We start from the raw sequence: 24,267 nt of genomic DNA on the forward strand, positions 1-24,267 counted from the left end.
ATCCTAGAATCTCCCAGGTATATCTCTTAGGCTAGTAGTTTATAGCCTTAATCTGCTGAGATATCTATCTATTAGGTGTAAATAAATAAAGAACTCGGCTTGACTTGATTTTAGGGTGTCATCCTTGGACCTCAATCTGACATGTACTGACTGTAATGAATATCATGTCACTGAGGGACATTGCAAAGGTTGAAAAAAATGTGCTATTCTTTTTATATATAAGTAGTTCTCAATTTATGACAACTGAGCTCAAGTGCTGCTAAATTAGAGAATTGTTAAGTAAATTTTGCCCTATTTTACATCCTTTCACTGGAATTATTTAGTAATATGGTTGCTAAATGAATCTGGCTTTCCTGTTGACTCTGCTTGTAAGAACAGAATAGGCAATCACATGACCCTGGGCCACTACAACATAAACATGAATAAGTTACCAAGCATCTGAATTTTGATTACGTGATCATGGGGATGCTGCAACGGTCCTAAGTGTGAAAAACAGTTCTAAGTCACTTTTTTCAGTGCTATTGTAACTTTGAATGTTCACTAAATAAACTGTTATAAATCGAGGACTAGCTGTACTGTTCTGCCAAAAAGAATCAGGCCAAAATTCATCAAATGTTAATTAGATATATTTTAAGAAATTAATAATTTTTCAAACCTTCTTGCCACGTCCATCTGCCATTCACATCTCACACCTACTATAGACAGTATTTTGAATATCCTTTCCCAAGGATCTGTAATCTGGCATGATTTCTCAATGACACTTTCAATGATATATTTCTGAGCACTTCGTTTATTAGGGGACACAAGATCAGATGTGTCCTGTGTTCCTAGAAATGAATGAAATCAGTTAATTTATTATTAAAAATTAGCCTAATATCCAAAAACAACTTTTGCTTCCTATTCCAACAATGTATACTTATATGAAATACTAATGATGTGCCCTAATGTTTGTTAAGACCAAATGATTGTCCATATTTTGAAAATGATTGCTTTAATTATTGTTTTTATATTTTGGTTTCATTTGATTATTATATGCCACTTCTAGTGGGAAGGATAGCTATATAAATTTAATTAATTAATTAATTAATTAAATCCAATATCAAGAAAAACATGGAGAAGAAAACAACTAAATTCTATAAACATTTTTATCTTTAGTCCTTGAAATCCATAAAGATCTGATTTCCCTATGTTCATTCTTAACTGTGATTTTCATTAATTTAGCTCTGTTATTTTTTGTGTCCCTAAGAAATCTATTCTTAAAGGCATAGTGTTTTTTTTTCTGGCAATCATTATTTGAATTGTTCATTATAAAACCCCTTACTGTGTAGGCAAGACAATCTACATATTATAATTATTTTTCATCTCTTTATTTCCTCAATTCCTCCTTCTTTCCTTTGCTATCTCCTCTGTTATATTTAAATTACAATCCTCTTGAAGCAGAAATTCCATTCTTTATACATAACTATACACTGAGTAATAAAAATCTAGGGATTTTAGACCAATTTTGTCCTGAAAGTATATCAAAAAAGATTTAATTCTTTCTTTTTATATTACTTGACTATATTAAATCTAATGTCTTATTTTGTTTTTAGACAATAGTGATAATTTTTCAAAAGAATGCAAATTTTCTGATTGTGTCTTATTATTGTGGTTTCTAGTTTTAATACTTGGGGATGGGTGGGTGGGAAGGAGAAATTAAAAGATACTAAAAATTAAACTACCTAATAGGCTACTGAAGAATTTAAATCCAATAAACACTAAGAATTGATATCATCCAAATTTCACTTTATCACAATATTTGAAGATGATAAAGTAGGTCAGAGATGAGAGAAATGAAATGATAATTATACTCATGCCCTAATTGTCTTGACTATTGCAACATGCTTTATATGTGACAGCCCTTGAAAAGCAACCGGAACTGGCTCAAAATGCAGCGGCCTACATGGTTTTGTGCAGATCTATATGTGTGCATGTACTCTCTCTCCTGAGGGAGCTGCAGTGACTGCACATTTGCTTCCAGGTCCAATTCAAGGTGTTAGTTGTCACTTTTAAAGCCCTAGGTGGCTTGGGACCAGGTTATTTGAAGGGTCATCTTTCCCAGTCACATCTATTTGACTGTGCAGGCAAGATATTATATGAGTCCTCTCTCCTAAGTGGGTTCATCTGGCAGAATCAAGAAGGGCCTTCTCTATGATGGCTCCCACTCTGTAAAACATCGTCCCCATAGTTATAAGACTTCCCCCCACTTTGAAACTCTTTCACAAGACCCTGAAAACTTGGTTTTGCCAAAGGCCTGGGATCCCAGAGTGGGATGGAGCCCATCAAGTGGTTTATTTGATTGACAGATGTTGTTGTTGCCAGAGTAGGAGGGTTATTACTTTTTATTGTTTTTATACTGGGTTTTAATATTTGTAAGCTGCTCAGACTCACCAAGACTGGGATGGGCAGCCATATACATTTTCTTAAAATAGAAAATAAAGTATACAAAAAAACCCCATGGTAAATAAGAGTTCCCAAATTTACATTCTTTCTTACTAGGAGGAAGATCACACAACATAGAAGGTTAAATTTAAAATTAATGTAATGTTATTACTGAGTAACAACATGTCCAGTCTTGTTTTGGCTTAGAAACTGAACAGGACTGGACTCAGATGGAAATTGTGCAGGGAATATCAGGACTTTGGGAAAAAGAAAAGGCAACTAGGAAGAAGACAATATAAATCATTTCTATTTTGTTGCCATGAATCACCAGGAAGAGAACTTAATCTGATATTCAGATGCTGTAGAATCCTAGGCATTATCTTAACCTGCTATGGAAATGATATCATCATATAAGCCACAGTTTATTTCTTTGAGAGGGATATACAGGTAGTCCTTGGTTAAGAACAATTTATTCAGTGTCTGCTTAAAATTACTGTGGTGCTAAACAAATGGTCCTGAAGTTACAGCCATTGCAGCCATGTCACATGATCAAAATTTGGGATCTTGGTAGCTTGCCTGAACTAACAACCACAGGGGAGCTTCAACGCTTTTATCTCCCCACCCCCACCCCCACCCTTTTGGCCATCCTGCATGACAGCACACCCAGTGGCAGTGCTAGGGCTAAAGTAAATGCCCAAAGTCTTAAATAATCTCAGCCAGCTGCCACTGTCCTCAGGCACCTATGCCCAAGTGCTACCATTGCTGCTAGCCACTCCATTGCCACAGTGCAAAAGGCCCATCTGCCCCAATCACCCTGCACTCTATCAGCCCCTTCCTGAATTATGTAAACATGGCAATACTGATTCATTAAATATTTTAAGATTCCTAAATAATATTCATATGATGTATGAATAATGCCACTGTTTTGATAAATATATTAATTTCTCTAATTTTCCATTTCTACTTTATTAGTGCATTTTGCTCTAGCATTTTTACCTGGATACTGGTTTTCTGTCAGTGATGATCTAGTCACATAATTAATATAAAATTCTGCAGCTTTATTCAGGTACTTGTATAATAGAGTGGAAGGAAGTCGTACATCAGGGTTGTTAATTATTAAGGGCAGAACATCACAAACTGAAAATGATAATGAAATCAAATTAAATTTGTCAGTTTCCTGCAACATGTCATTATTTAACAAAGCAATACCTATATTCCTTAAGCAAGGTATTTGCAATTCATTTAAAATAAAGTCAGATTATTTGTCTGTTCCTGCAACATGCTAACAATAGCTAAAACTATTAGCTTATTTAAATTAAGCAACAAATGGACACTCTCTCTTCCTTAGGAAGAAGAAAATGATTTTTCAGATATGCTCCTTCTGAAATGTTCATCTATGTTTGCAATTAGCCATCCAGAATCATTGGGAGCAGAGTAGTTTACAACTTCAATCAATCAATCAATTACAAATAGTCCTCAACTTACAATGGCAATTGGAGCTGGAATTTCTGTTGCTAAGTAATGAGGTCATAGAGCAAGATCACATTGCTTAGCCCAATATTATATATCATTATATTACATAATAACCAAATCCCATGATCATTAGGCAAGCTACTGACTTCCCACAACCAAAGTTAGTGGGGAAGCCCGAAAGAAATTGCAACTCCCATGCCTGCAGGCAGGTGGGGGAGGGAGAGGAGTGGGCAGGAATTGGTTGGGAAGGGCATACAAGAGTACAAGGGAGAATCAAGGTGTGTAAGATGTATGAGAAGCATGGTGCAGGATGTGTGAAAGCACAAGTCAGAGAAAGTATGCAAGAGGCAGAATGCAGGTCAGAGAGGGTATGACTGATAGTAAAAAGTGCAGCATGAGGGTGCAAGGGAGCGCACAAGAGGCACAGCATGGGTTGAGGAGAGTATGTAAGAGGCATGGCGCAGGTCAGGTTTGTGAGGGGATGAGTGAGAGCGCAGAAAAGCTAAGAAGGGGTGTGGACAGAGAAGATTTACTCCAACAACTTGTGACCTTCCTTTCTGGCTTCCCCACTGATTTTCTATAGGTGCAAATGGGTTGCCAAACTCTCAGAGCATAATCATGTGACCACAGGAATGCTGAGACAGTCAGAATGCCAATGACCAGTTGTAACCATCATTTATTCAGTGCTGTTATAACTTCAGTTGCTGAATAAACATTATTAAGTTGAGGACTACCTGTAGAATTTCTTTCAATATTTTTTTTTTATTACAAATATGTCTGGATCACTATTCCCTATTCCTAAAGAGCTTATAATATAAAAAATAGAGGAGCTTCAAATATAAAAGGTAAATTAAAGTGTTCTTATTATTCCCCATTTCCCCATTGTGATTCTAAATATTTAAATATTCCCGTTTTACTTTTTATCCCAACTGCACTGTCAGCTGACAAACCAAAGGAAAAAAATGACATAAATGAATATTCATTTATTCATACAACTCATATACAAGTAAATATTTTAAAGATTTCACAACTATATCACAACATTCAATATATAAAATGGTGCAATATTTTGTTATTTTAGTCTTGGAACAAAATTATATTCTTACCAAATAATTTTCTAAAGCAATTAACAGGAGATTCTTGATCTTCAATATTTTCTGCTTCTAACAACGTTTCCCCAAGGCCCACCTTTGCAAAATTTAAAGAAAATCAAACTTGTTTCTTCTTCCTTATATATGTTTTTCATATTGTTTGTAACATATTGCATAAATAAAGCTAACAATTCTTTCCTCAATACTTCAAAAACTAGCTCTTTAACATGCTATGGCCAGTACAATCAAAAATACAGACAGTCCTCAATTATGACAACTGGGATCAGAATTTTGGTTGCTAAAAACCGCAGTTGTTAAATTGAGTTATGCCCAATTTCAGGAGCTTTTTTGCCATGGTTGTTAAGTGAATAACTTCAATTGTTAAGTGAATCATGTGGTCATTAAGCAAATCCAGCTTTTCAGCTCTTTGCTTGTCTGAACTTATCTGGGAAGATTGCAAAATGGTAATCACATGGACCCAGGCCACTGCAACCATCATAAATAAATGCCAATTGCCAAGCACTCGGATATCAAACACGTGACCTTGGAAATGCTGCAACAACTGTAAATCACTTTTTTCAGTGCTGTTGTAACTTTGAATGATTGTAAGCCAAGGACTACCTGTTATCTGTATAAACAAGTAAAAAGGAAGGAATAGGCACACAAATCTACATTATTGTCTCAATTAAGCTTTTGGACAAGAACATTTTATTATGAAATAGGCCAACCTTCATACTCCCAGTATTGGTTATTGCTGCTAGAAATTGCCTTTATTTCCATCTTATCAATCTGTACTTTTATCTACTAAGTTAATTCAAAATACACACATTTGTTTTGAGAAGCTTTATAATATCTTAAAGAAAGAATATGCAAGTATTTAGCGTATAATCTTCATCCTCTTACCCCATGCTGAACCACCGTCTCAGGAAAACGCCGTAAAAGCAGAAGTAACATTTCTGCCCGTTCTAAAGTATTGAAGCACTGGTCTGTAGCTTTTAATAACATTTCACATTGAACTCGGCCGGGAAGAGTTTCAAATAAACCTAAAGGGAGAATAATATTGAACTAATGTTTTTAAAGGGTAGGGTATAAGTAAAAATTGGAAACTAAAAGTATGGTGTGAACATAGGGAAAAAAAGACATAAAAATCTGAGGTAAAACTTAGCTCAAGTATTTTGTTTCTGTGAAGAGAATGTACTTTTTCCAAATTTATGTATTTATCATATTTATAGCTGCCCATCTTGCAGAAAAAAATAAAAACAGAATAAAAACAATTGTAAAATTAAAATATTAAAACAAATAAAAATTTAAAATATACCAGCAACATTATATAGCATGGTAGTAGAAAAATTGATGTTAAAAACAATGCAGCCATCTCATTAGATTACCATTTCTTTTTGATCCCTAAGCTCCTGACACAGGCATGTTTTCAGGGACTTCCAGAAGGTTATTAAGGTTATCAAGGATACAAATAACCTCATCTGGTGAGAGGGGAATAATGTTCCATAGGGCAGGCACCAGGGCAGAAAAAGTCAGTCCCCTGGGTACCAATTCCTGATGAAACTCGCAGCATAACTTCTTTTTATAGGGTATGGGATGAGGTGGGATCGGAATTGGGATTTGGGTTCAGGTTAGGATTAGGGTTGGGGTTAGGGTTTTTCCAAATAACATTCTCAATATTCGTTACTTTTCTCAACAAAGCTGCCTAGGTATACAAGGAATCTTGGTTGCAATAACCATGTTTTAGGTTATGAAACACACTCGTCTTTCTTTTCCTGCCAATCCACGATGTAATTATTATTACAAATTGTAATTACTTGGAATACCGCTAATACCAGGGCTGGCAAATCAGCTTCAGAATTTCTTCCACATGCAAACTTTTAAATCTCATTTCCCAAAAAGTTTGGGGTGCAAGGAAGACAATCACATCTCATCCATCTGTACCACCGCAACCAGCATCCAAAATGCAACTCCTCCCGGGAGCAATTAGCTCCCTCCAGAGGGAGGGGTGGCAGGCAGACTGAAGAACCTCGCACAGGAACTGCACAGCTACAGATGGGTCCATCCCCGAGATTGGTGGCAGATGTCTCCTTCAAGTAGGTGGTGGTTTGGCTGCTTTCCTAAGCATTTGTGTGGGAAGGCCAGCAACAAGGAGGAGCTCGTTTTCAGGAAAGAATAAAGTCTAGAAAAAGTGCTGCAGATGCCTTTGCGCTTGAGGCTTGAAGAAAGAAGAGGGCATGTCCGGCTGAGGTGTCAGTCTTATAAGAGGCTCACACACCCCTTTGTGCCCTTCAGCCACCTTCAGGGGATGGGAGGAAGGGAGATCCTGGGAAGTCTGGGCACCTTTCTCTCTGACGTGTTGAGAGGAGGACAGGGGGATGGCAGAGACCCCAGGCAGCCTCAGCCTCCATCTGGTGGTATTTTTTCTGTTGTAAACTGAGGTGAGGATGAAGTCATCATGGTGAGGAGAAAAAACTGGTTGGCTGCAGAACCAAAAGTGGAATTGGAAATCCTGGGCCAGTTGTCCCGATCCTTTCTGAACCCATCTTTTCACCTCTCTTCCCTCTAATACAACTCCTGTTCTTTCCCTTGTTTTTCTTATCCTTTTACCTCAAGTGTCCTGGGCTCCAACTTCGTGTATATAAACCCAGTCCCAGCTTTGCCCAGACTTACTCAGTGGGTAGTCCTCTGAGGGATATCCCTCTGTCTATATCTGTTTGAAAGCCAGACTAGGAATCTCTGGGGCCATATCAAAGATGCTTAGTGACATTGTAGGCCAGTTGGCTGTTGCTGCTGGCCAATGAGCGGCCGAGGTGCTGCTGGGCACTGACAGCCCCCATGCCCTCACTGCCTCCTGTGCATGCACCCAGAGGAGGTGCTCAACCTTAAATTATTCAGTTCTTATTATTTAAATAAATGGCAATTAAATATACACATTTTGCTCATGTTTCTGCAAATAATAACCACATCAATATAAAGTTTCTTTTCTGATTGGTCATCTTGGTTGCCTCGTCATAGATCCTGTTTACAAAGTTTTTATTTAAATTTGTTTTCCCCACAATATTCAAAGCATTTTACTGGTAAAGATTTTTTCAAAATTAATTACACTTAAGTATGTAAGTCTTTTTTCTCATACAAACCATCCCAACACTTTTACATTTCTCATATCTTAAAAAAAGAAAAGAAAAAAAAACAGAGAAAACATTTCTTTTATATAAACCATCCCAACATTTTTATATTTCTCATATCAAAAAGTAAAACATAAAATAAGAAAGAAAGAAAAAATGTTGTGTTACTTGAACGGTTCATCCCTCTTAAACTAATCTTCATTTATATCCAAAATCTTTCTATTTCTTTAACCATATGCAAACGAATGTTTAATTTTTAAATATTCCCTTTGGTAAATCCATCAAATTTGCAAACAATACCAAGCTGGCAGGAATAACAAACACTCCAGAAGATAGGCTTAAGATACAGGAGGATCTGAATAAACTGGAACACTGGGCACTATCTAACAAAATGAAATTCAACGCTGAAAAAAGTAAAGTTCTACATTTAGGCAAGAAAAACCAAATGTACAGGTATAGTATAGGGGGTACCTTGCTCAATAGTAGTAACTGTGAGAGGGATCTCTGAGTCCTAGTGGACAATCACTTAGATATGAGCCAGCAGTGTGCTGCAGCTGCCAAAAAAGGCAACACAGTGTTAGGCTGCCTTAACAGAGGATCAAGATCACGTGAAATATTAATATTCCTTTACAATGCCTTAGTAAGGCCACAATTGGAATACTGCATCAGTTTTGGTCACCACGATGTAAAAAAGATGTTAAGACTCTAGAAAGAGTAGAGATGAGCAACAAAGATGATTAGAGGTCTGGAGACTAAAACATAATAAGGAACGGTTGCTGGAATTGGGTATGTCTAGTTTAATGAAGAGAAGGGCAAGGGGGACATGATAGCAGTGTTCCAATACCTGAGGGGCTGCCACAAAGAAGAGGGAGTCAAGCTATCCTCCAAAGCGCCGGAAGGCAGAACAAGAAGCAACGGATGGAAACTAATCAAGGAGAGAACCTAGAACTAAGGAGAAACTTTCTGACAGTTAGAACAATTAACCAGTGGAATAATCTGCCTCCAGAAGCGGTGAATGCTACAACACTGAACATTTTTAAGAAGAGACTGGACAGCCATTTGTCTGAAATGGTACAGGGTTTCCTGCCTGAGCAGGGGATTGGACTAGAAGACCTCCAAGGTCCCATCCAACTTTATTATTATTATGGATCATCGCACAGTCAGCCAGATGTTCAGACTGGATTTGGCATTTTGTCTACCTATCGAGTCCTTACCCAGGACCTGGGATAGGCAGATGTGAATGTTTGATGGTATTACAGATATCGTCGCAGGATGGAAGCAGTTCCTAGTAAGGCCGCCTTTTGCAATTGACTAATAGCGAATTTGTCAATGCCAATGGTGTTCAAGTGGTGCTCCAGTTGTTTTGGGATTGCACCCAAGGAGCCTATTACTATTGGTACTACCCTTGCTTGCTTTTGCCACAGTCTTTCTATTTCTATTTGTATGTCTTTGTATTTTGTGATCTTCTCCAGTTCTTTTTCGTCTATTCTGCTGTCTCCAGACAATGCCACGTCCACTATCCAGACTTTTTTGTCTTTCTTATCGACAATTGTTAAGTCCGGGGTGTTATGTTGCAGGTGCTTGTCTGTTTGAATTCTGAAGTCCCAGAGCAGTTTAATTTTATCATTTTCTATGACTTTCTTTATTTTATGAACCCACATGTTTTCACTTACAGGCAAATGATATTTTTTGCAGATCTTCCAATGCACCATTGTTGCTACTTTGTCATGCCGCTGCTTGTAGTCAGTCTGTGCAATCTTCTTGCAACAGCTTACCAGGTGGTCCACTGTTTCTTCAGCTTCTTTGCATAGGCGGCACTTACTGTCTGTTGCTGTCTTCTCAATTTTGACTTTATATGCATTTGTCCTTAAGGCTTGGTCTTGTGCAGCCAGAATTAGTCCCTCGGTCTCTTTCTTCAATTTTCCTGCTCTTAGCCATTGCCAGGTCTTGTTATTATCTGCTTTCCCAGCTATTTTTTTAATGTATTGGCCATGTAGTGCTTTGTCTTCCCATGCCTCTATTCTGTTCTTCATTTGGTCTTTCTTGTAGGCCAGTTTGATCTCTCCAGTAATCAGTAAGCCTTCCTGATATACTAATTTCAGTGCATCTTCATCATTGTTCTTCAGTTATTCTTCCAAGACATTTTTTCTTCTTCAACCATCTGATGTACTTGTAGCATTCCACACCCACCTATTTGCCTTGGTAGATAAAGTCTGTCAATGTCATCATCATCATCATTATATTATTATTATTATTATCGATCATCGCACAGTCAGCCAGATGTTCAGACTGGATTTGGCATTTTGTCTACCTATCGAGTCCTTACCCAGGACCTGGGATAGGCAGATGTGGATGTTTGATGGTATTACAGATATCGTCGCAGGATGGAAGCAGTTCCTAATAAGGCCGCCTTTTGCAATTGACTAATAGCGAATTTGTCAATGCCAATGGTGTTCAAGTGGTGCTCCAGTTGTTTTGGGATTGCACCCAAAGAGCCTATGACTATTGGTACTACCCTTGCTTGCTTTTGCCACAGTCTTTCTATTTCTATTTGTAGGTCTTTGTATTTTGTTATCTTCTCCAGTTCTTTCTCTTCTATTCTGCTGTCTCCAGGCACTGCCACGTCCACTATCCAGACTTTTTTGTCTTTCTTATCGACAATTGTTAAGTCTGGGGTGTTATGTTGCAGGTGCTTGTCTGTTTGAATTCTGAAGTCCCAGAGCAGTTTAATTTTATCATTTTCTATGACTTTCTCTATTTTATGATCCCACCAGTTTTTGCTTACAGGCAAATGATATTTTTTGCAGATCTTCCAATGCACCATTGTTGCTACTTTGTCATGCCGCTGCTTGTAATCAGTCTGTGCAATCTTCTTGCAACAGCTTACCAAGTGGTCCACTGTTTCTTCAGCTTCTTTGCATAGGCGGCACTTACTGTCTGTTGCTGTCTTCTCAATTTTGACTTTGTATGCGTTTGTCCTTAAGGCTTGGTCTTGTGCAGCCAGAATTAGTCCCTCGGTCTCTTTCTTCAATTTTCCTGCTCTTAGTCATTGCCAGGTTTTATTATTATCTGCTTTCCCAGCTATTTTTTTCATGTATTGGCCATGTAGTGCTTTGTCTTCCCATGCCTCTATTCTGTTCTTCATTTGGTCTTTCCTGTAGGCCAGTTTGGTCTCTCCAGTAGTTAGTAAGCCTTCCTGATATACTAATTTCAGTGCATCTTCATCATTGTTCTTCAGATATTCTTCCAAAGCCATTTTTTCTTCTTCAACCATCTGATGTACTTGTAGCATTCCACGCCCACCTATTTGCCTTGGTAGATAAAGTCTATCAATGTCACTGCGTGGATGAAGGGCATGATTCATTGTCATTATTTTTCTGGTCTGCCTATCCATTGCTTTTAGTTCTGCTTGAGTCCAGTCCACTATTCCAGCTGTGTACCTAATGACTGGGATTGCCCAGGTGTTGATTGCCTTTATGTATTTCCTCCATTGAGTTTGGACTTTAAGATCTTCTTCACTCTCTTGATGTATTCACCTCTAATCTTTTTCTTGACTTCAGTGTGCTTGATGTTGTCAGCTTGAAGAATATCCAAGTATATGTAGTACTCTTCCTCATCCAGACTCTTAATGTTATTTTCGTGGGGCATCTTGATTCCTTCAGTTTTCACTATTTTTCCTTGTTTGATAGTAAGTGTGGCACATTTGTCCAAGCCAAACTCCATTACAATATCTTGGCTATATATACGGACAGTGTTGATCAGCGATTCTATTTCAGATGATGTTTTTCCATACAGCTTCAGATCATCCATGTAAAGGAGGTGGGATAGTCTAGCAGATGTTTTTGATGTTTGATAGCCATGTCCTGAGTTATTCAGTATTGTTGACAGAGGAAACAGTGCAATAACAAATAGTAATGGTGATAATGAATCTCCTTGAAATATTCCTCTCTTGATATTAACCTCTCCCAGTCTCTCACCATTGATCTGCAACTGTGTCTCCATTGTGCCATCAATCTTTGCACAAATTTTCTGATGTTTCTACTGACTCCTGTTATTTCTAGGCACTTTATTATCCAATCATGTGGCAGAGAGTCAAATGCCTTTTTGTAGTCAATCCATGCCACATTCAGGTTGGTCTTCCTTCTCTTGCAGTTTTCCAAGATCATTTTGTCTATTAGGAGTTGATCTTTTGTTCCTCTGCTATTGGGGCGGTTTCCTTTCTGCTCAGGTGGAAAGAGATTGTTTTCAACTAGATGCTGTTGTACTGCATCAGCTATCACACCAGTTAGTAATTTGAAAGTTGTTGGTAAGCAGGTAATTGGCCTGTAGTTACCTGGTGTTGCCCCTTTTGCTGGATTTTTCATTATTAGGTAGGTTTTCCCAGTTGTTAGCCACTTTTCAATTTCTCCTCCTTGTAGTACATTGTTGAACTGCTTGGCAATGAGTGGGTGTATAACAGTTAGATGTTTCAACCAAAACCCATGCAGTTCATCTTCACCTGGTGCTGACCAATTTTTGATTTTCTTTGCTCTTTTTTCTACCATTTTTGTTGTTATTACTAGTTCTTTCATTTCAACTTATTATTATTATTATTATTATTATTATTATTATTATTATTATTATTATTATGGATCATTGCACAATCAGCCAGATGTTCAGACTGGATTTGGCATTTTGTCTACCTATCGAGTCTTTACCAGGGACCTGAGATAGGCAGATGTGGATGTTTGATGTTATTACAGATATCGTCGCAGGATGGAGGCGGTTCCTAGTAAGGCCACCTTTTGCAATTGTCTAATGATGAATTCGTCAATGGCAATGGTGTTCAAGTGGTGCTCCAGTTGTCTTGGGAGTGCATTCAAGGCGCCTATTACTATTGGTACTACCCTTGCTTGCTGTTGCCACAGCTTTTTATTTCTATTTGTAGGTCTTTGTATATTGTTATCTTCTCCAGTTCTTTCTTGTCTATTCTGCTGTCTCCTGGCACTGCCACGTCCACTATCCAGACTTTTTTGTCTTTCTTATCGACAATTGTTAAATCTGGGGTGTTATGTTGCAGGTGCTTGTCTGTTTGAATTCCAAAGTCCTAGAGCAGTTTAAACTTTATCATGTTCTATGAGTTTCTCTATTTTATGATCCCACCAGTTCTTGCTTACAGGCAAATGATATTTCTTGCAGATCTTCCAATGCACCATTGTTGGTACTTTCTCATGCCACTGCTTGTAGTCAGTCTGTGCGATCTTCTTGCAGCAGCTTACAAGGTGGTCCACTGTTTCTTCAGTGTGTTTGCATAGGTGGCACTTACTGTTGCTGTCTTCTCAGTTTTGACTTTATATGCATTTGTCCTTAAGGCTTGGTCTTGTGCAGCCAGAATTAGTCCCTCGATCTCTTTCTTCAATTTTCCTGCTCTTAGTTATTGCCAGGTCTTGTTATTATCTGCATTCCCAGCTAATTTTTTTAATGTACTGGTTATGTAGTTCTTTGTCTTCCCATGCATCTATTCTGTTCTTCATTTGGTCTTTCTTGTAGGCCAGTTTGGTCTCTCCAGTAGTCAATAAGCCTTCCTGATATACTAATTTCAGTGCATCTTCATCATTGTCCTTCAGATATTCTTCCAAAGCCATTTTTTCTTCTTCAACCATCTGATGTACTTGCAGCATTCCACGCCCACCTATTTGCCTTGGTAGATAAAGTCTGTCAATGTCACTGCGTGGATGAAGGGCATGATTCATTGTCATTATTTTTCTGGTCTTCCTATCCATTGCTTTTAGTTCTGCTTGAGTCCAGTCCACTATTCCAGCTGTGTATCTAATGACTGGAAGTGCCTAGGTGTTGATTGCCTTTATGGTATTTCCTCCATTGAGTTTGGACTTTAAGATCTTCTTCACTCTCTTGATGTATTCACCTCTAATCTTTTTCTTGACTTTAGTGTGCTTGTTGTTGTCAACTTGAAGGATACCCAAATATTTGTAGTAATCTTCCTCATCCAGTCTCTTAATGTTATTTTCATGGGGCATCTTGATTCCTTCAGTTTTCACTATTTTTCCTTGTTTGATAGTAAGTGTGGCACATTTGTCCAAGCCAAACTCCACTGCAATATCTTGGCTATATATACGGACACTGTTGAGCACAGTGTTGAGGGCTTGTCCCAAACTGATCTGATCAACTGCCATCTCTCCACAATCAGTGGGACTTACCTTCTTTTTTGTTGCCTCTATGGGGCAACTTCAGGCCCATTTAGGGTCCCCAAACAGGCAGAAATCGGCCATAGAGTGCAGAGCCCCATGATCCCTCAGCTGCTTCACTACTGTGCAAAACCAGAAGTCTAAAACCAGAACAATCTGACCACCGTTGTGTGTCAGGTCCTGGATGATCTGGTTTAGGCTCATGGCTGCATTAGGCTAGGCTGCCAGGGAAGGCAAACTTGGGGGCGGGGGGGTTTGTTTGTTTCAAAGGAAAGGAATGAGGGGTTTGGGGCCTGTGGCGGACACAGCAGGCGAAGGGTGAGGGCGCGTGGCTTCTGCCGTTGGGGGCAGCGCATTCTCTTTAAAAGAGCAAAATGAGGCAAAAAATAAAAATCCCCCAGTCACTCCACTTCCCAAAAAGCTGGATGCAGATCGCAGCATTCCAAGGATCATGTGATTAAAATTCAACTGACTCATAGTTATGATGTTCACAGTGTCCTGGGAACATCCAATAATAATTCTTTTCATTTTATAAGTGCAATTTTTCTCAACTTCTCTTTGTCAGAGAAGTGTGATTAGCATCTTAGGAAGGAGGAGGGGGGAAACAGGGTAGAGGAAGGGGGGAATCAAAACAAGAAAAAAAGATTACATTTGCATCCAGGTTTTTGGGAGGAGGAGTGAGTGGGGGATTTTTATTTTTTGCCTCGTTTTGCTCTTTTAAAGAGAACGTGCCCCCAATGTCCCTCCCCACATAGCCAGAAGCCTTGTGCCATCGCCTTTCGCCTGCCACGCTCCCCCAGCCCCTCTCTTTCCCTTCCTTTGAAACAAACCGTCCCCCAATCCTCCTGTTCCTGCCTTCTGAATTAAAATGAGAGAAAATCAAGTTTTTTCTTTTGTGGTCTTTACATATTTAAACTGCAGCTAGAAGGAAATGGGGAAGAAAACCATTGTGAGACACTCTTCTGTTTTAACATTTTTTCTTTGTCACTTTTCAGAGTTTTCATCCTGCTTTTGTGGGAGGCCAGTGTTCGGGAAGGGGTGTAGGTGCCCCCTTCGCCCCCCAACCACCAGCTGAGCAAGACGCCCGCCTGCCCACGCTCTTCCCCCTGTCCGAGGCTTTCGTTGTGAGCATTTCTGTTGAGGATTGGCGGGTGGGCTGTTTGGTTTTTATTCCCTCCCCATCTGCTGGATGTTGCAGCAGGTTTTGATCTCTTCTGACATGCTGCAAAGTTACCCATGAAGCATGTTTTTTGGGGGGGGAGATCCCCACTCCAATTGCTAAGCTTGCTTAAACCCTCTTCCTCCACCTCCTCCTCACTGGAGCCCCCCTTTGTCTGCAACGGTGGGGCAGGAAGACCCCTGCCAGGCTGGGATGATGGGGATCTGCCCTCTGTGGAGTAGGAGCAGGGTTACTATGCTCCCTGTCAATCAGGTTTGATTTCCTTTCTTTGCCCTCCCCCCCCCGGCCTCCCCTGCTTGTAGCTGCCTCTGAGCCCCTCATTCTTCGATGTTAGCATTGCCTGCACCTCTTTCTTCTGAACCCCTCGTGCTGAATTACTGTTGCCACCCAAGAGCTGTTTTAAAGTTAGGGAATCTTTGGGGGATAACCAACTAGCACCCACATGCCCCCACTTAAACGGCAGAAGCCATACTTCTCCCCAAAGCCCCTGCAACCACCTACTGGCAATTGCACACTGCTCCCGTAGCACCATGGTTGCTGCCTGCCATCCATCTGGTTGGCTGGCGGCAAACTATGGCCAAAAGCACAGGACAAAGGTGGCTTCAGTGAATGGGCTGGGCCGAAGAGTACAAAGTGGAGGGCATGGGGCCCATTTGCCAGGGAGAATGGGTGAGGGTGGGTCAGCCAAGGAATGCTGGAGGCAAATGAGTAGAGGCGGGAGGTTCAAAAAGGAGGTGGGGCCAAGGATAGGAGCCTTATGGTCCTAGACCCGTGAGCAAGTGGCATTTGGAAGCGAACGGGCAGTAAGTAGCGAGCAAGGGGTGTTGGCCCCGGGGATGCCCTGGAGATGGTGAGGGACTGGCCCCCACCACCCTGGCCCCAGCCCAGCAGCCCCCAAAGCACATGCACAGGAGGTGGTAAAGTGCATGGGGGCCGACAGCATCCGGCAGCAGGGGCTGTGTAGACTACTGTGAATACCCGCCTGGCCCTCCAGCAGCAGTGGTGCGGCAACACCGGCAGCACAAGAATTGGGGGAGCACATGATGTGAAGCGCCGGACACGCCTACTCCATCCCATCTCTGTTTGGTTGGAGAGCTGGTCGCCACTGGTCATCTCCTCAGCCTTCTCAAGGGTCTTGCCCTTGGCTGGTGGGTGAAGCACATTCCCCTCATACACCTCGGTACCTACCGCGACCGGCAGCTGCTTGTGCAGATCCATTAGGCTGCCACAAGAACTGCAGACCCGCCCAGTACGAAGGAGGCGAAACAGTTGGCTAGGAAGCCCCATGTAGAAGTGGTAGAGTATGCCCAGGGCCGGCAGACAAAAGGCCACCCCAAGTGAGGAAAGCAGGATCCCCATTGGCGTCACAGCCGCCCAGGCTCAGCAGATGGGGGGGAAGTACGCAATCCTAGCTGGGACTGGGGGCCATGATGTTGATGGGGATCCGGCTTTCCCCACTCAGAGTGGTCTTTGGCTTGCTGGGTGTGCGTGTGCTCTACCACCTCTACTCGAGCTTGGTAGCCAGCCGTTTTGCCTCCTTTGTGCTAGGCAGGCCAGGTGCTCCAGGTGGCAACAGCCTAATGGACCTGGCAAGCTGCTGGCAGCATCATCCCAAGGCGGGGCCAAAGTGCATCGGGTGCATGAGGGGAACAGGCTCCATGCGCGGGCCAAGGGCAAGATCTGCGAGGGGGCCGAGGAGATGACCAGCAGCGACCTGCTCTCCAACCGCAAGCAAAAACAGATGGAACAGAGTAGGTGCATCCAGCAGTTTGCATCACATGCCTCCCCCCTCTCATACTCTGCCTGCTGCTCGAGGGCTGGCCTGGTATTGGCAGTGGACTGCGAGCCCCAGAGTGCGTTGGTCGAGGGACCGACAGGCTATGGCTGCTGACAGATACCATTGGCCCCCATGCTCTCGCTGGCCTCTGTGTGGGGGGGCCAATGGTGTCAGGCAGCAGCCGCCCCGGCCTCACCTTGCCTGTGGCAATGGAACACCCGCCCTGCCCCACCTCACCTCACCCCGCAGGACGAGTCTCCTGCCTACTGTCCCATCTGTCAGAGACCCTCTGGATCTCCCCCAACCCTGCCCAGCCTTACAGGCGTACCCTCCATGAGCAACATTAAAGTGGCCACGCCCACCCTAGCCACACCCACCCAGTGGGCCACACTCCCCCATGCCCCTCTTGAGGGCACCACAATGCTCATGCGGCCCTGGCACTTTGCAATAAGTGGGTTTTGGGTTGCAGTTTGGGCACTCAGTCTCTAAAAGGTTTGCCATCATTGCCCTAACCAAACCCCTCACCTAGGAGAGAAGCATTAGTCTCTCAATGAATTAGTCTCTCAACAAACAGATCTCTGACCCAAATGAAACAACCTATCCTGAAAATGTAGGCCTGTGTTGAGGATGAATTCAGCTCCTCAGTGGTCAATATCCTTTGTTTGAAGCATAGGGAGATATTATTGTCATTTTTTACTGGGGGCACAATGGCACACATTAAAAATGAAATTTAGTTGCTTGCTCTCAAAATGTACACATACATAACACACATTTAAACATACTACATACAACATATGTATAGTCTATATAATTTGAGAAAACCAGTTGGTTGCTACAATCTACTTCATTTTCATATGGAATTTCCTCTACCCTATAAATGTTCGTATGTAGGTGCTGGTGAATTTTTGCAATTTGTAATGTTAGAGCATAGCAGACTATTAATGAAGTAATAAGGTAGGAGAAATCACACTGCCATTCCCTCAATCAATTAAAGTTAGAGGATGACATGTCTGAGATTGCTAAACCACTACATCTGAGGCAAATCTGCCTAAAAGATTAAGTATCTCTTGTTTTATCAGTCCATAAATAAACCAAATGGGAGGAAAGAAGGAAAAATTCCAACTTTCTGGCTGAGTAGCCCATTAAAGATTCTAATAGTTCAGGCCTAGGATGGAACACAGGAAAGGTAGAATGGATTTGATAGTCTCAGAAGCATCACTATGACTCTGTCAAACAACGTAGTTGCTCTCGTTGATCTGCTTTATGTTGTGGCAATCAGGTACAGTCATTTCATCTCCCTGCCCCTTTTATATCAAAAGAGGAGAAATTTAGGATATAGATAATTTTCTAAGATTATTTTCTAAGTCATGGAATACAGTATTTCTTAGATTATATAATACAAAATACTTTTAATTGAAATAAGCTAATATATCAGGGGGGGAAAAACCCTCTTAACTCTAAAAAAAATGTGCTTTTTATTTATATTGTGTATTTTAGTTTACAATCTCTTCTAACTCCTACTTAGTACTTCCAATGGAAAACCGCTTTAGAAAAAACAATCTGAAGAACATAAGATAGAAATCAGAATCTGATTTGAAGAAAAATATGGTTAAAATACAACCACAGTATTTATACTCCATCCAAGAATGAACTCCACAAAATACAGAGAGACTTATTTCAAGTAAGTATTGTAAGGGATTGCATTATAAGAGCTTTTAGTAACACATAGGCAATTTATTGGATAGTGCAATTTAGAAGAAAAGCTACCATCACATTGTTCCTCAAAGCTTCCTGCAAATTAAGTTCATTAAAACATCAGTAAACACCATTCTCCAAGGAATTTAAGTCCAAAATAAATTTATACCTTTTAAAAACTGTGTCTGCTTATCCTGTGAATCATTACGAAGTGCTGATGTGATAATACTAATCTCCCGCCAAACCACTGGTTGCTCTGGAAAATTGACAAACCTGAAATAAAGAAAAGGGGAGGGGCATTTCTACTTGAAATCACTAAGAACAGCTGAAATTTTGTTATAAAAAGCATGTTATTAAAGTGAAAAGGTTTTGCCAAACTGTTCATATTAACACAGTACAAGTTATACTAAGGAACAAAAAAAAATTTTAACTACTTAAAGGATCAATACTCAAAAACCAACAAGTAAAAGGACAATATGAAGATGACAAAATTCATTGGTTAAAGGAGAAAGAAGGAGAAAGTTAGAAACCAGATTTTTAATTTTTTAATACTAAAGACATCAGTATTAAAAGAACTAAACTTAAAATAGAAACCTTATTATATAACAAATAACTTTTTGAGGAGATGGGCAATTCAGAAATGTGAAATATAAATAAATTTATTGCAATTTGTGGTTAATCAGTACTGCTCTTAGTTCTAGACGTAATTATCAACATTAATATTTTAGAAAACATAATTCAGAAAACATATTAATATAACTTTTTAAAGCTTTATTATGTGTTAATAATTTCTAGTCAATACTGTATGAAAAAAACACTATATCCAAATAATATAATGTAATATTTATGTTTTGTAATACATTAAACAATATTAATTAAAAGAAAAAAGAAAAGAATCAGGAAATCACATAAGATTTTTATATAAAATGACCTTTAGCATGATATATTCCAAACAACCATTTAAAGAGTTTCTTCTAAAAAATAGTGTGTATGAGGTATATAATTTCAGCTTACTGTCATAAAATGGAATTAGACACTTCTATGCTAGCAAAAACATTTATAATGAAAAATCATAATAAAAAAACTGAGACATGTTAAGTTTTTTTATTTTCTTTCTATGAAAACTCTCTTTTAACAGAGGTCAGCCCAGAAGCTTCTATGACTGTTAAAAGGATTCTAAGAAACTATTCAGTATTTCCTTACTTAACAAGTGGTGGGATTCAGCCAGTTGGCACCACTTCAACAGAATCGGTAGCTAATTTTTTGTTGCCCAGAACCAGAATGGATTTCTGGAAGCGGCATCCACACAGAGAATCAGTTGTTCACATATTTGAATCCCACCACTGATTTAACACTATTCTTGAAGATAAAGTTAAAAGTTAAAAACACTGTTCTTAAAGCTTGAAGTTCCATTTAGCCATTTGGTCTAGTTAACAATTATATTATTTTTTCATCTAAGCATCAAAATATGTTAACAAATTCCATACATTAACTATACACTATGAGAAAAAATGTTTTATCCGTTCTGAATTTATTATTCATAGATATTCATAGATAAATGACAAATTCTATTCATGCCATATATATGTTAAGTATTTTATTCCCCAAGATATCAGTATTTGGATCCAAAGCAGGAAATGTTATTTGGATCCAATGTGAGAATATTTGTTATACCTATCAGAAATAGCTAAAAGAAAACTTGCCAGATTCTGTGGGCTACTGAACAGTCCTAGGAAAATGCACATTTTCCTGGTACTGCATGAGCACTATGAGAAACCTGGATAAAGCGAGATTTCTAACAGGTACAAGCATGCACATGCTGAATCCAAAGCACTTTTCCCACTTTGAATCTATCTGAAAATCTTTCATTTCCACACGTCCATAAACGTAGATGTCTTTCTTCAAAAATAAATCTTTCAAGATCTTGACTGTCCATCAGATTAATTTATTACAGGTAGTCCTCATTTAACATCAAGGAATTGGGGCATATTAGGAATGTCTTGGTGCAGAAGAATATAAACATGTCTCTAAGGACGTAGTTGCAGGGATCTCCAACCTTGGCAACTTTAAGACTTGTGGACTTCAACTCCCACAATTCCTTAACCAGCCATACTGAGGAATTCTGGGAGTTGAAATCCACAATTCGTAAAGTTGCCAAGGTTAGAGACTCCTGCAGTATGGAATATGGGATATGTATCTCAGGTTTCAAAGGTTGAAATATAATTCATACAGATATTTAAAGTGCTTTATTCATCCCACCAGATTCCTACTTATTGGCATCTGTAAAGTATTTTTCCTCACAAACTATAGCTGTGATTGTAATTACAGGGTAGTCCTTGACTTATAACAATTCAAAGTTACAATGTCACTGAAAAAAGTGACTTATGAACATTTTTCACACTTACAATCACATGGTCAAAATTCAGACAGTTGGCAACTGACTCATATTATAATAGTTGCAATGTCCCAGAATCATGTGATCCCTTTTTGTGACCTTCTGACAAGCAAAGTCAATAGGAAAGACAAATTCTCTTAACAACCAAATTACTAATTTAACAACTGCAGTGATTTACTGGGATACTTTATCCCATCCATTCAATCCTGGGAAAAATCCAGTAAAATACATCTTACATGTCATATAACAATCTGCCTGCTGATGCTGTTCGTTCTGCATTCTTCTCAATGGAGTACATCTCATACTAGGAAACAAGAAAGAAGAGTGTGAGGAAACAAAAGCATTCCTACACTGAACATCTTGGTACTGCATACTTTTCTACCTTAGCATAACTAAAATGAGAAAAAAATGAAAAACAGAAGCATTAACCCTAATAGAGCTATCAATTCCATCATATTAAAATTATGCTGTTCTATAAGTTTCACAAGTTTTTTTCATTTCCCTAAAATTTCTCAATTACTATGAATTGGGTTTAACCTAACTGTTTTATGAGATTACTGGAAAATATTAATTGAATAAAATAGAGTGGTAAAGGGATGATGCTTGCAAATTTTATTTTTATTTTTAAACAAATTTTATTGGTTTTTTAACTTTTACAACAAAATTGCCCGAGGCACATCATGGTGATGGGATAGTCAAACATCCAAAAATGAAATCATATATGAATAACTCAAGTAAATACATTAAATATTCCCTCTCTATTTCCCTCAAATAGTATAATATATTTAAAATAATCCATTTCTACATTAGATTTCTATAAATCCTAATTCTGTTTTCAAACTTTGTTAATTTAGTTACCATAGTCCAATTTAATCTTAAATAAGCATATTATCACTTTGGGTACCCCTTCCAAATGTATTCTAGTTCTTAATCTCATGAGTCATTAATTTTATCAGAAATCTCTCTTATTTCTTCTTCCACTACAAAATAGTTATCCTGACTAAAATAAAATATTACTCTACCCTATACATATACAATCCATCATTCAATCTATCTCTATAGGAAGCAAAATAATACAAAACATTAAATCATTTCAGTCCATTAGGAAGAATTCAAATCTCATCCAGATAGATATGTCTAAAAACACACTTATTGTTACACAAAGCATCATCTTACTAACTTAACATGCTCAATTAATTGTGAAATCAATCCAGATCTCTAAAACCTCTTCCATTTTCTTATTCTCATTCCATTACAAAATAATTTTCATACAAATAAACATATTACTCCAAAAAATATATTCTTACTCTATTTAACGTATATATTCTAGTAATCACCAATTTTTCTCTCACTTCTAATTCTAAATTTTAAACCTTAAGTCAATTCATATTTCCACAAGGCCTTTTTAATCCATTAGATATGGTTTTAAGTTTCTCTTTTTAGTCTTATTCTGGCTTTCTTTTTGTGCCAGGCCGGTTTTCATAATAAAGCCTCTATTTCAGCAGATAGATCTCCCTTTACTGCTTGTGATGTCATTTGGGTCAGTAGAAGACATCCCATCCTCTGTGTTAGGGGTCTGGTTCCTTTGTCATTAGATCCTCATTACTTTAAATGTTCAAGTCTCAATCTTTGGTTCTTTTGATCCTCAAGGATGTGAGTGGGATGCTTATAAGGCAATATAAATTCCTCTTTAATCTCAGTTAGTTCCTCTTCTGTGATATTTTGGTTTATAGAACAGTCAGTTGAAGTCTGGAAATTAGTTTGAAGGTTTGGAGTAAGGTTTCTGGCTCTTATTTCTGTAGTAATCGCTTTTATTTTAGCGCATACTTGCTCAGTGGCTTCGTAAATTTTTTCCAATATAAGTTTACAATTCAATTGTAAGTAAGATTTCTCCATTTCAATAATAATTGAAGACAGCCTTTTTATCTTTTAGTGGGGGCTATATTTGCTAGAAATTAAACAATGTCCACCCCCACAATTTCTAACCGCTGCATCAGCTTCTTTATCTTTTCCCTTCTGTAATAGTTTGAAGGTCAAGCCAACCTCATCTCCAGACAAATATAGGCAGTTGCAATATTAAATTTTCGCCACAAGATGTCCTCAGTAGGTTACAAAATCTTTCCCAAACACCATTTTTTCCTCTCTCTTTTCTTAAAAAAAAGAAAAAGTGGAAAAAGAAATATTCTTCAAGTGTAAAATGAAAATAAATCTCTATAAAAAAATTTTTTTCTGTACCTCAAGGTAAATAAAAGTAAGGCATAGTCATTAAAATTAATTATTCTGTCCTTTTGTTCAGCGCACTTTTTCCCACGAAAGCAAACTTCGCTCTCTCAGGACAGGGAAATGATTCCAAAAAGGCTTTTACAGGCAGAGAGTAAAATAGGGTGAAGAAAGGAGAAGGGAGGGTCTCACCCAGATCATCCATGGTGGGTCTTTCACGCTTAGATATTCCTGTGACTTTCAGCTGGTGCAACTAGATGATAGATCATCTTGTAGGACTATCTTTGCTCTGTCAGCCCTAAGGAGTTAGCTGGAGCCGCGGAAGAAGCTGCGGCCCTCCCGCAGTCACCAACAAGCCTCCTCATCAGTGGCCACCCCTCCAGGGCAACTTTCAACCCACTATGGGGTCTACCAGCGAAGAAAAAACAGCCGGTGGAGAGACGAGCCTCTTCACACAACTGGAGTCACTGTGAACCGGAACCGGAAGTCAATGCTTGCAAATTTTATTATGGAAGCATATCTCCTTTATATTATAATATTTTTTTCCAGAAGTCCTTTATTCAAAATAAATTTATGAAGGCAACCCCTATTCACCACATTCTTTATGTACTAAATTTAGGTCATGGCTGTAAATACCTTCATTTTTATATGATTCCTGATCCCCTAATTTAATTTAGGTAGTATTAGTTGTCAGGAACAATT

The 24,267-nt window shown here is 39.0% G+C and overlaps 1 protein-coding gene across 2 annotated transcripts in view; it reads right to left on the minus strand.

Annotated features, from left to right (window-relative positions):
- INTS10 (integrator complex subunit 10) overlaps positions 1-24,267 on the minus strand; it is a 48,611-nt gene that overhangs the window by 22,686 nt on the left and 1,658 nt on the right. For both annotated transcript variants that reach the window (XM_039331717.1, XM_039331716.1), the window contains exons 2-7: positions 21,582-21,649; positions 19,120-19,223; positions 5,889-6,028; positions 5,001-5,082; positions 3,418-3,558; positions 656-827 (exon numbers count right to left, since the gene is read on the minus strand). In XM_039331717.1, coding sequence (XP_039187651.1) covers positions 656-827; positions 3,418-3,558; positions 5,001-5,082; positions 5,889-6,028; positions 19,120-19,223; positions 21,582-21,649 — 707 coding nt within the window. The remainder of the gene's footprint in view (positions 1-655; positions 828-3,417; positions 3,559-5,000; positions 5,083-5,888; positions 6,029-19,119; positions 19,224-21,581; positions 21,650-24,267) is intronic.

Source organism: Crotalus tigris, unplaced genomic scaffold (genome assembly GCF_016545835.1).
Source record: "Crotalus tigris isolate CLP2741 ecotype Arizona unplaced genomic scaffold, ASM1654583v1 scf7180000024437.13266115, whole genome shotgun sequence".
Taxonomy (NCBI): Eukaryota; Metazoa; Chordata; class Lepidosauria; order Squamata; family Viperidae; genus Crotalus; species Crotalus tigris.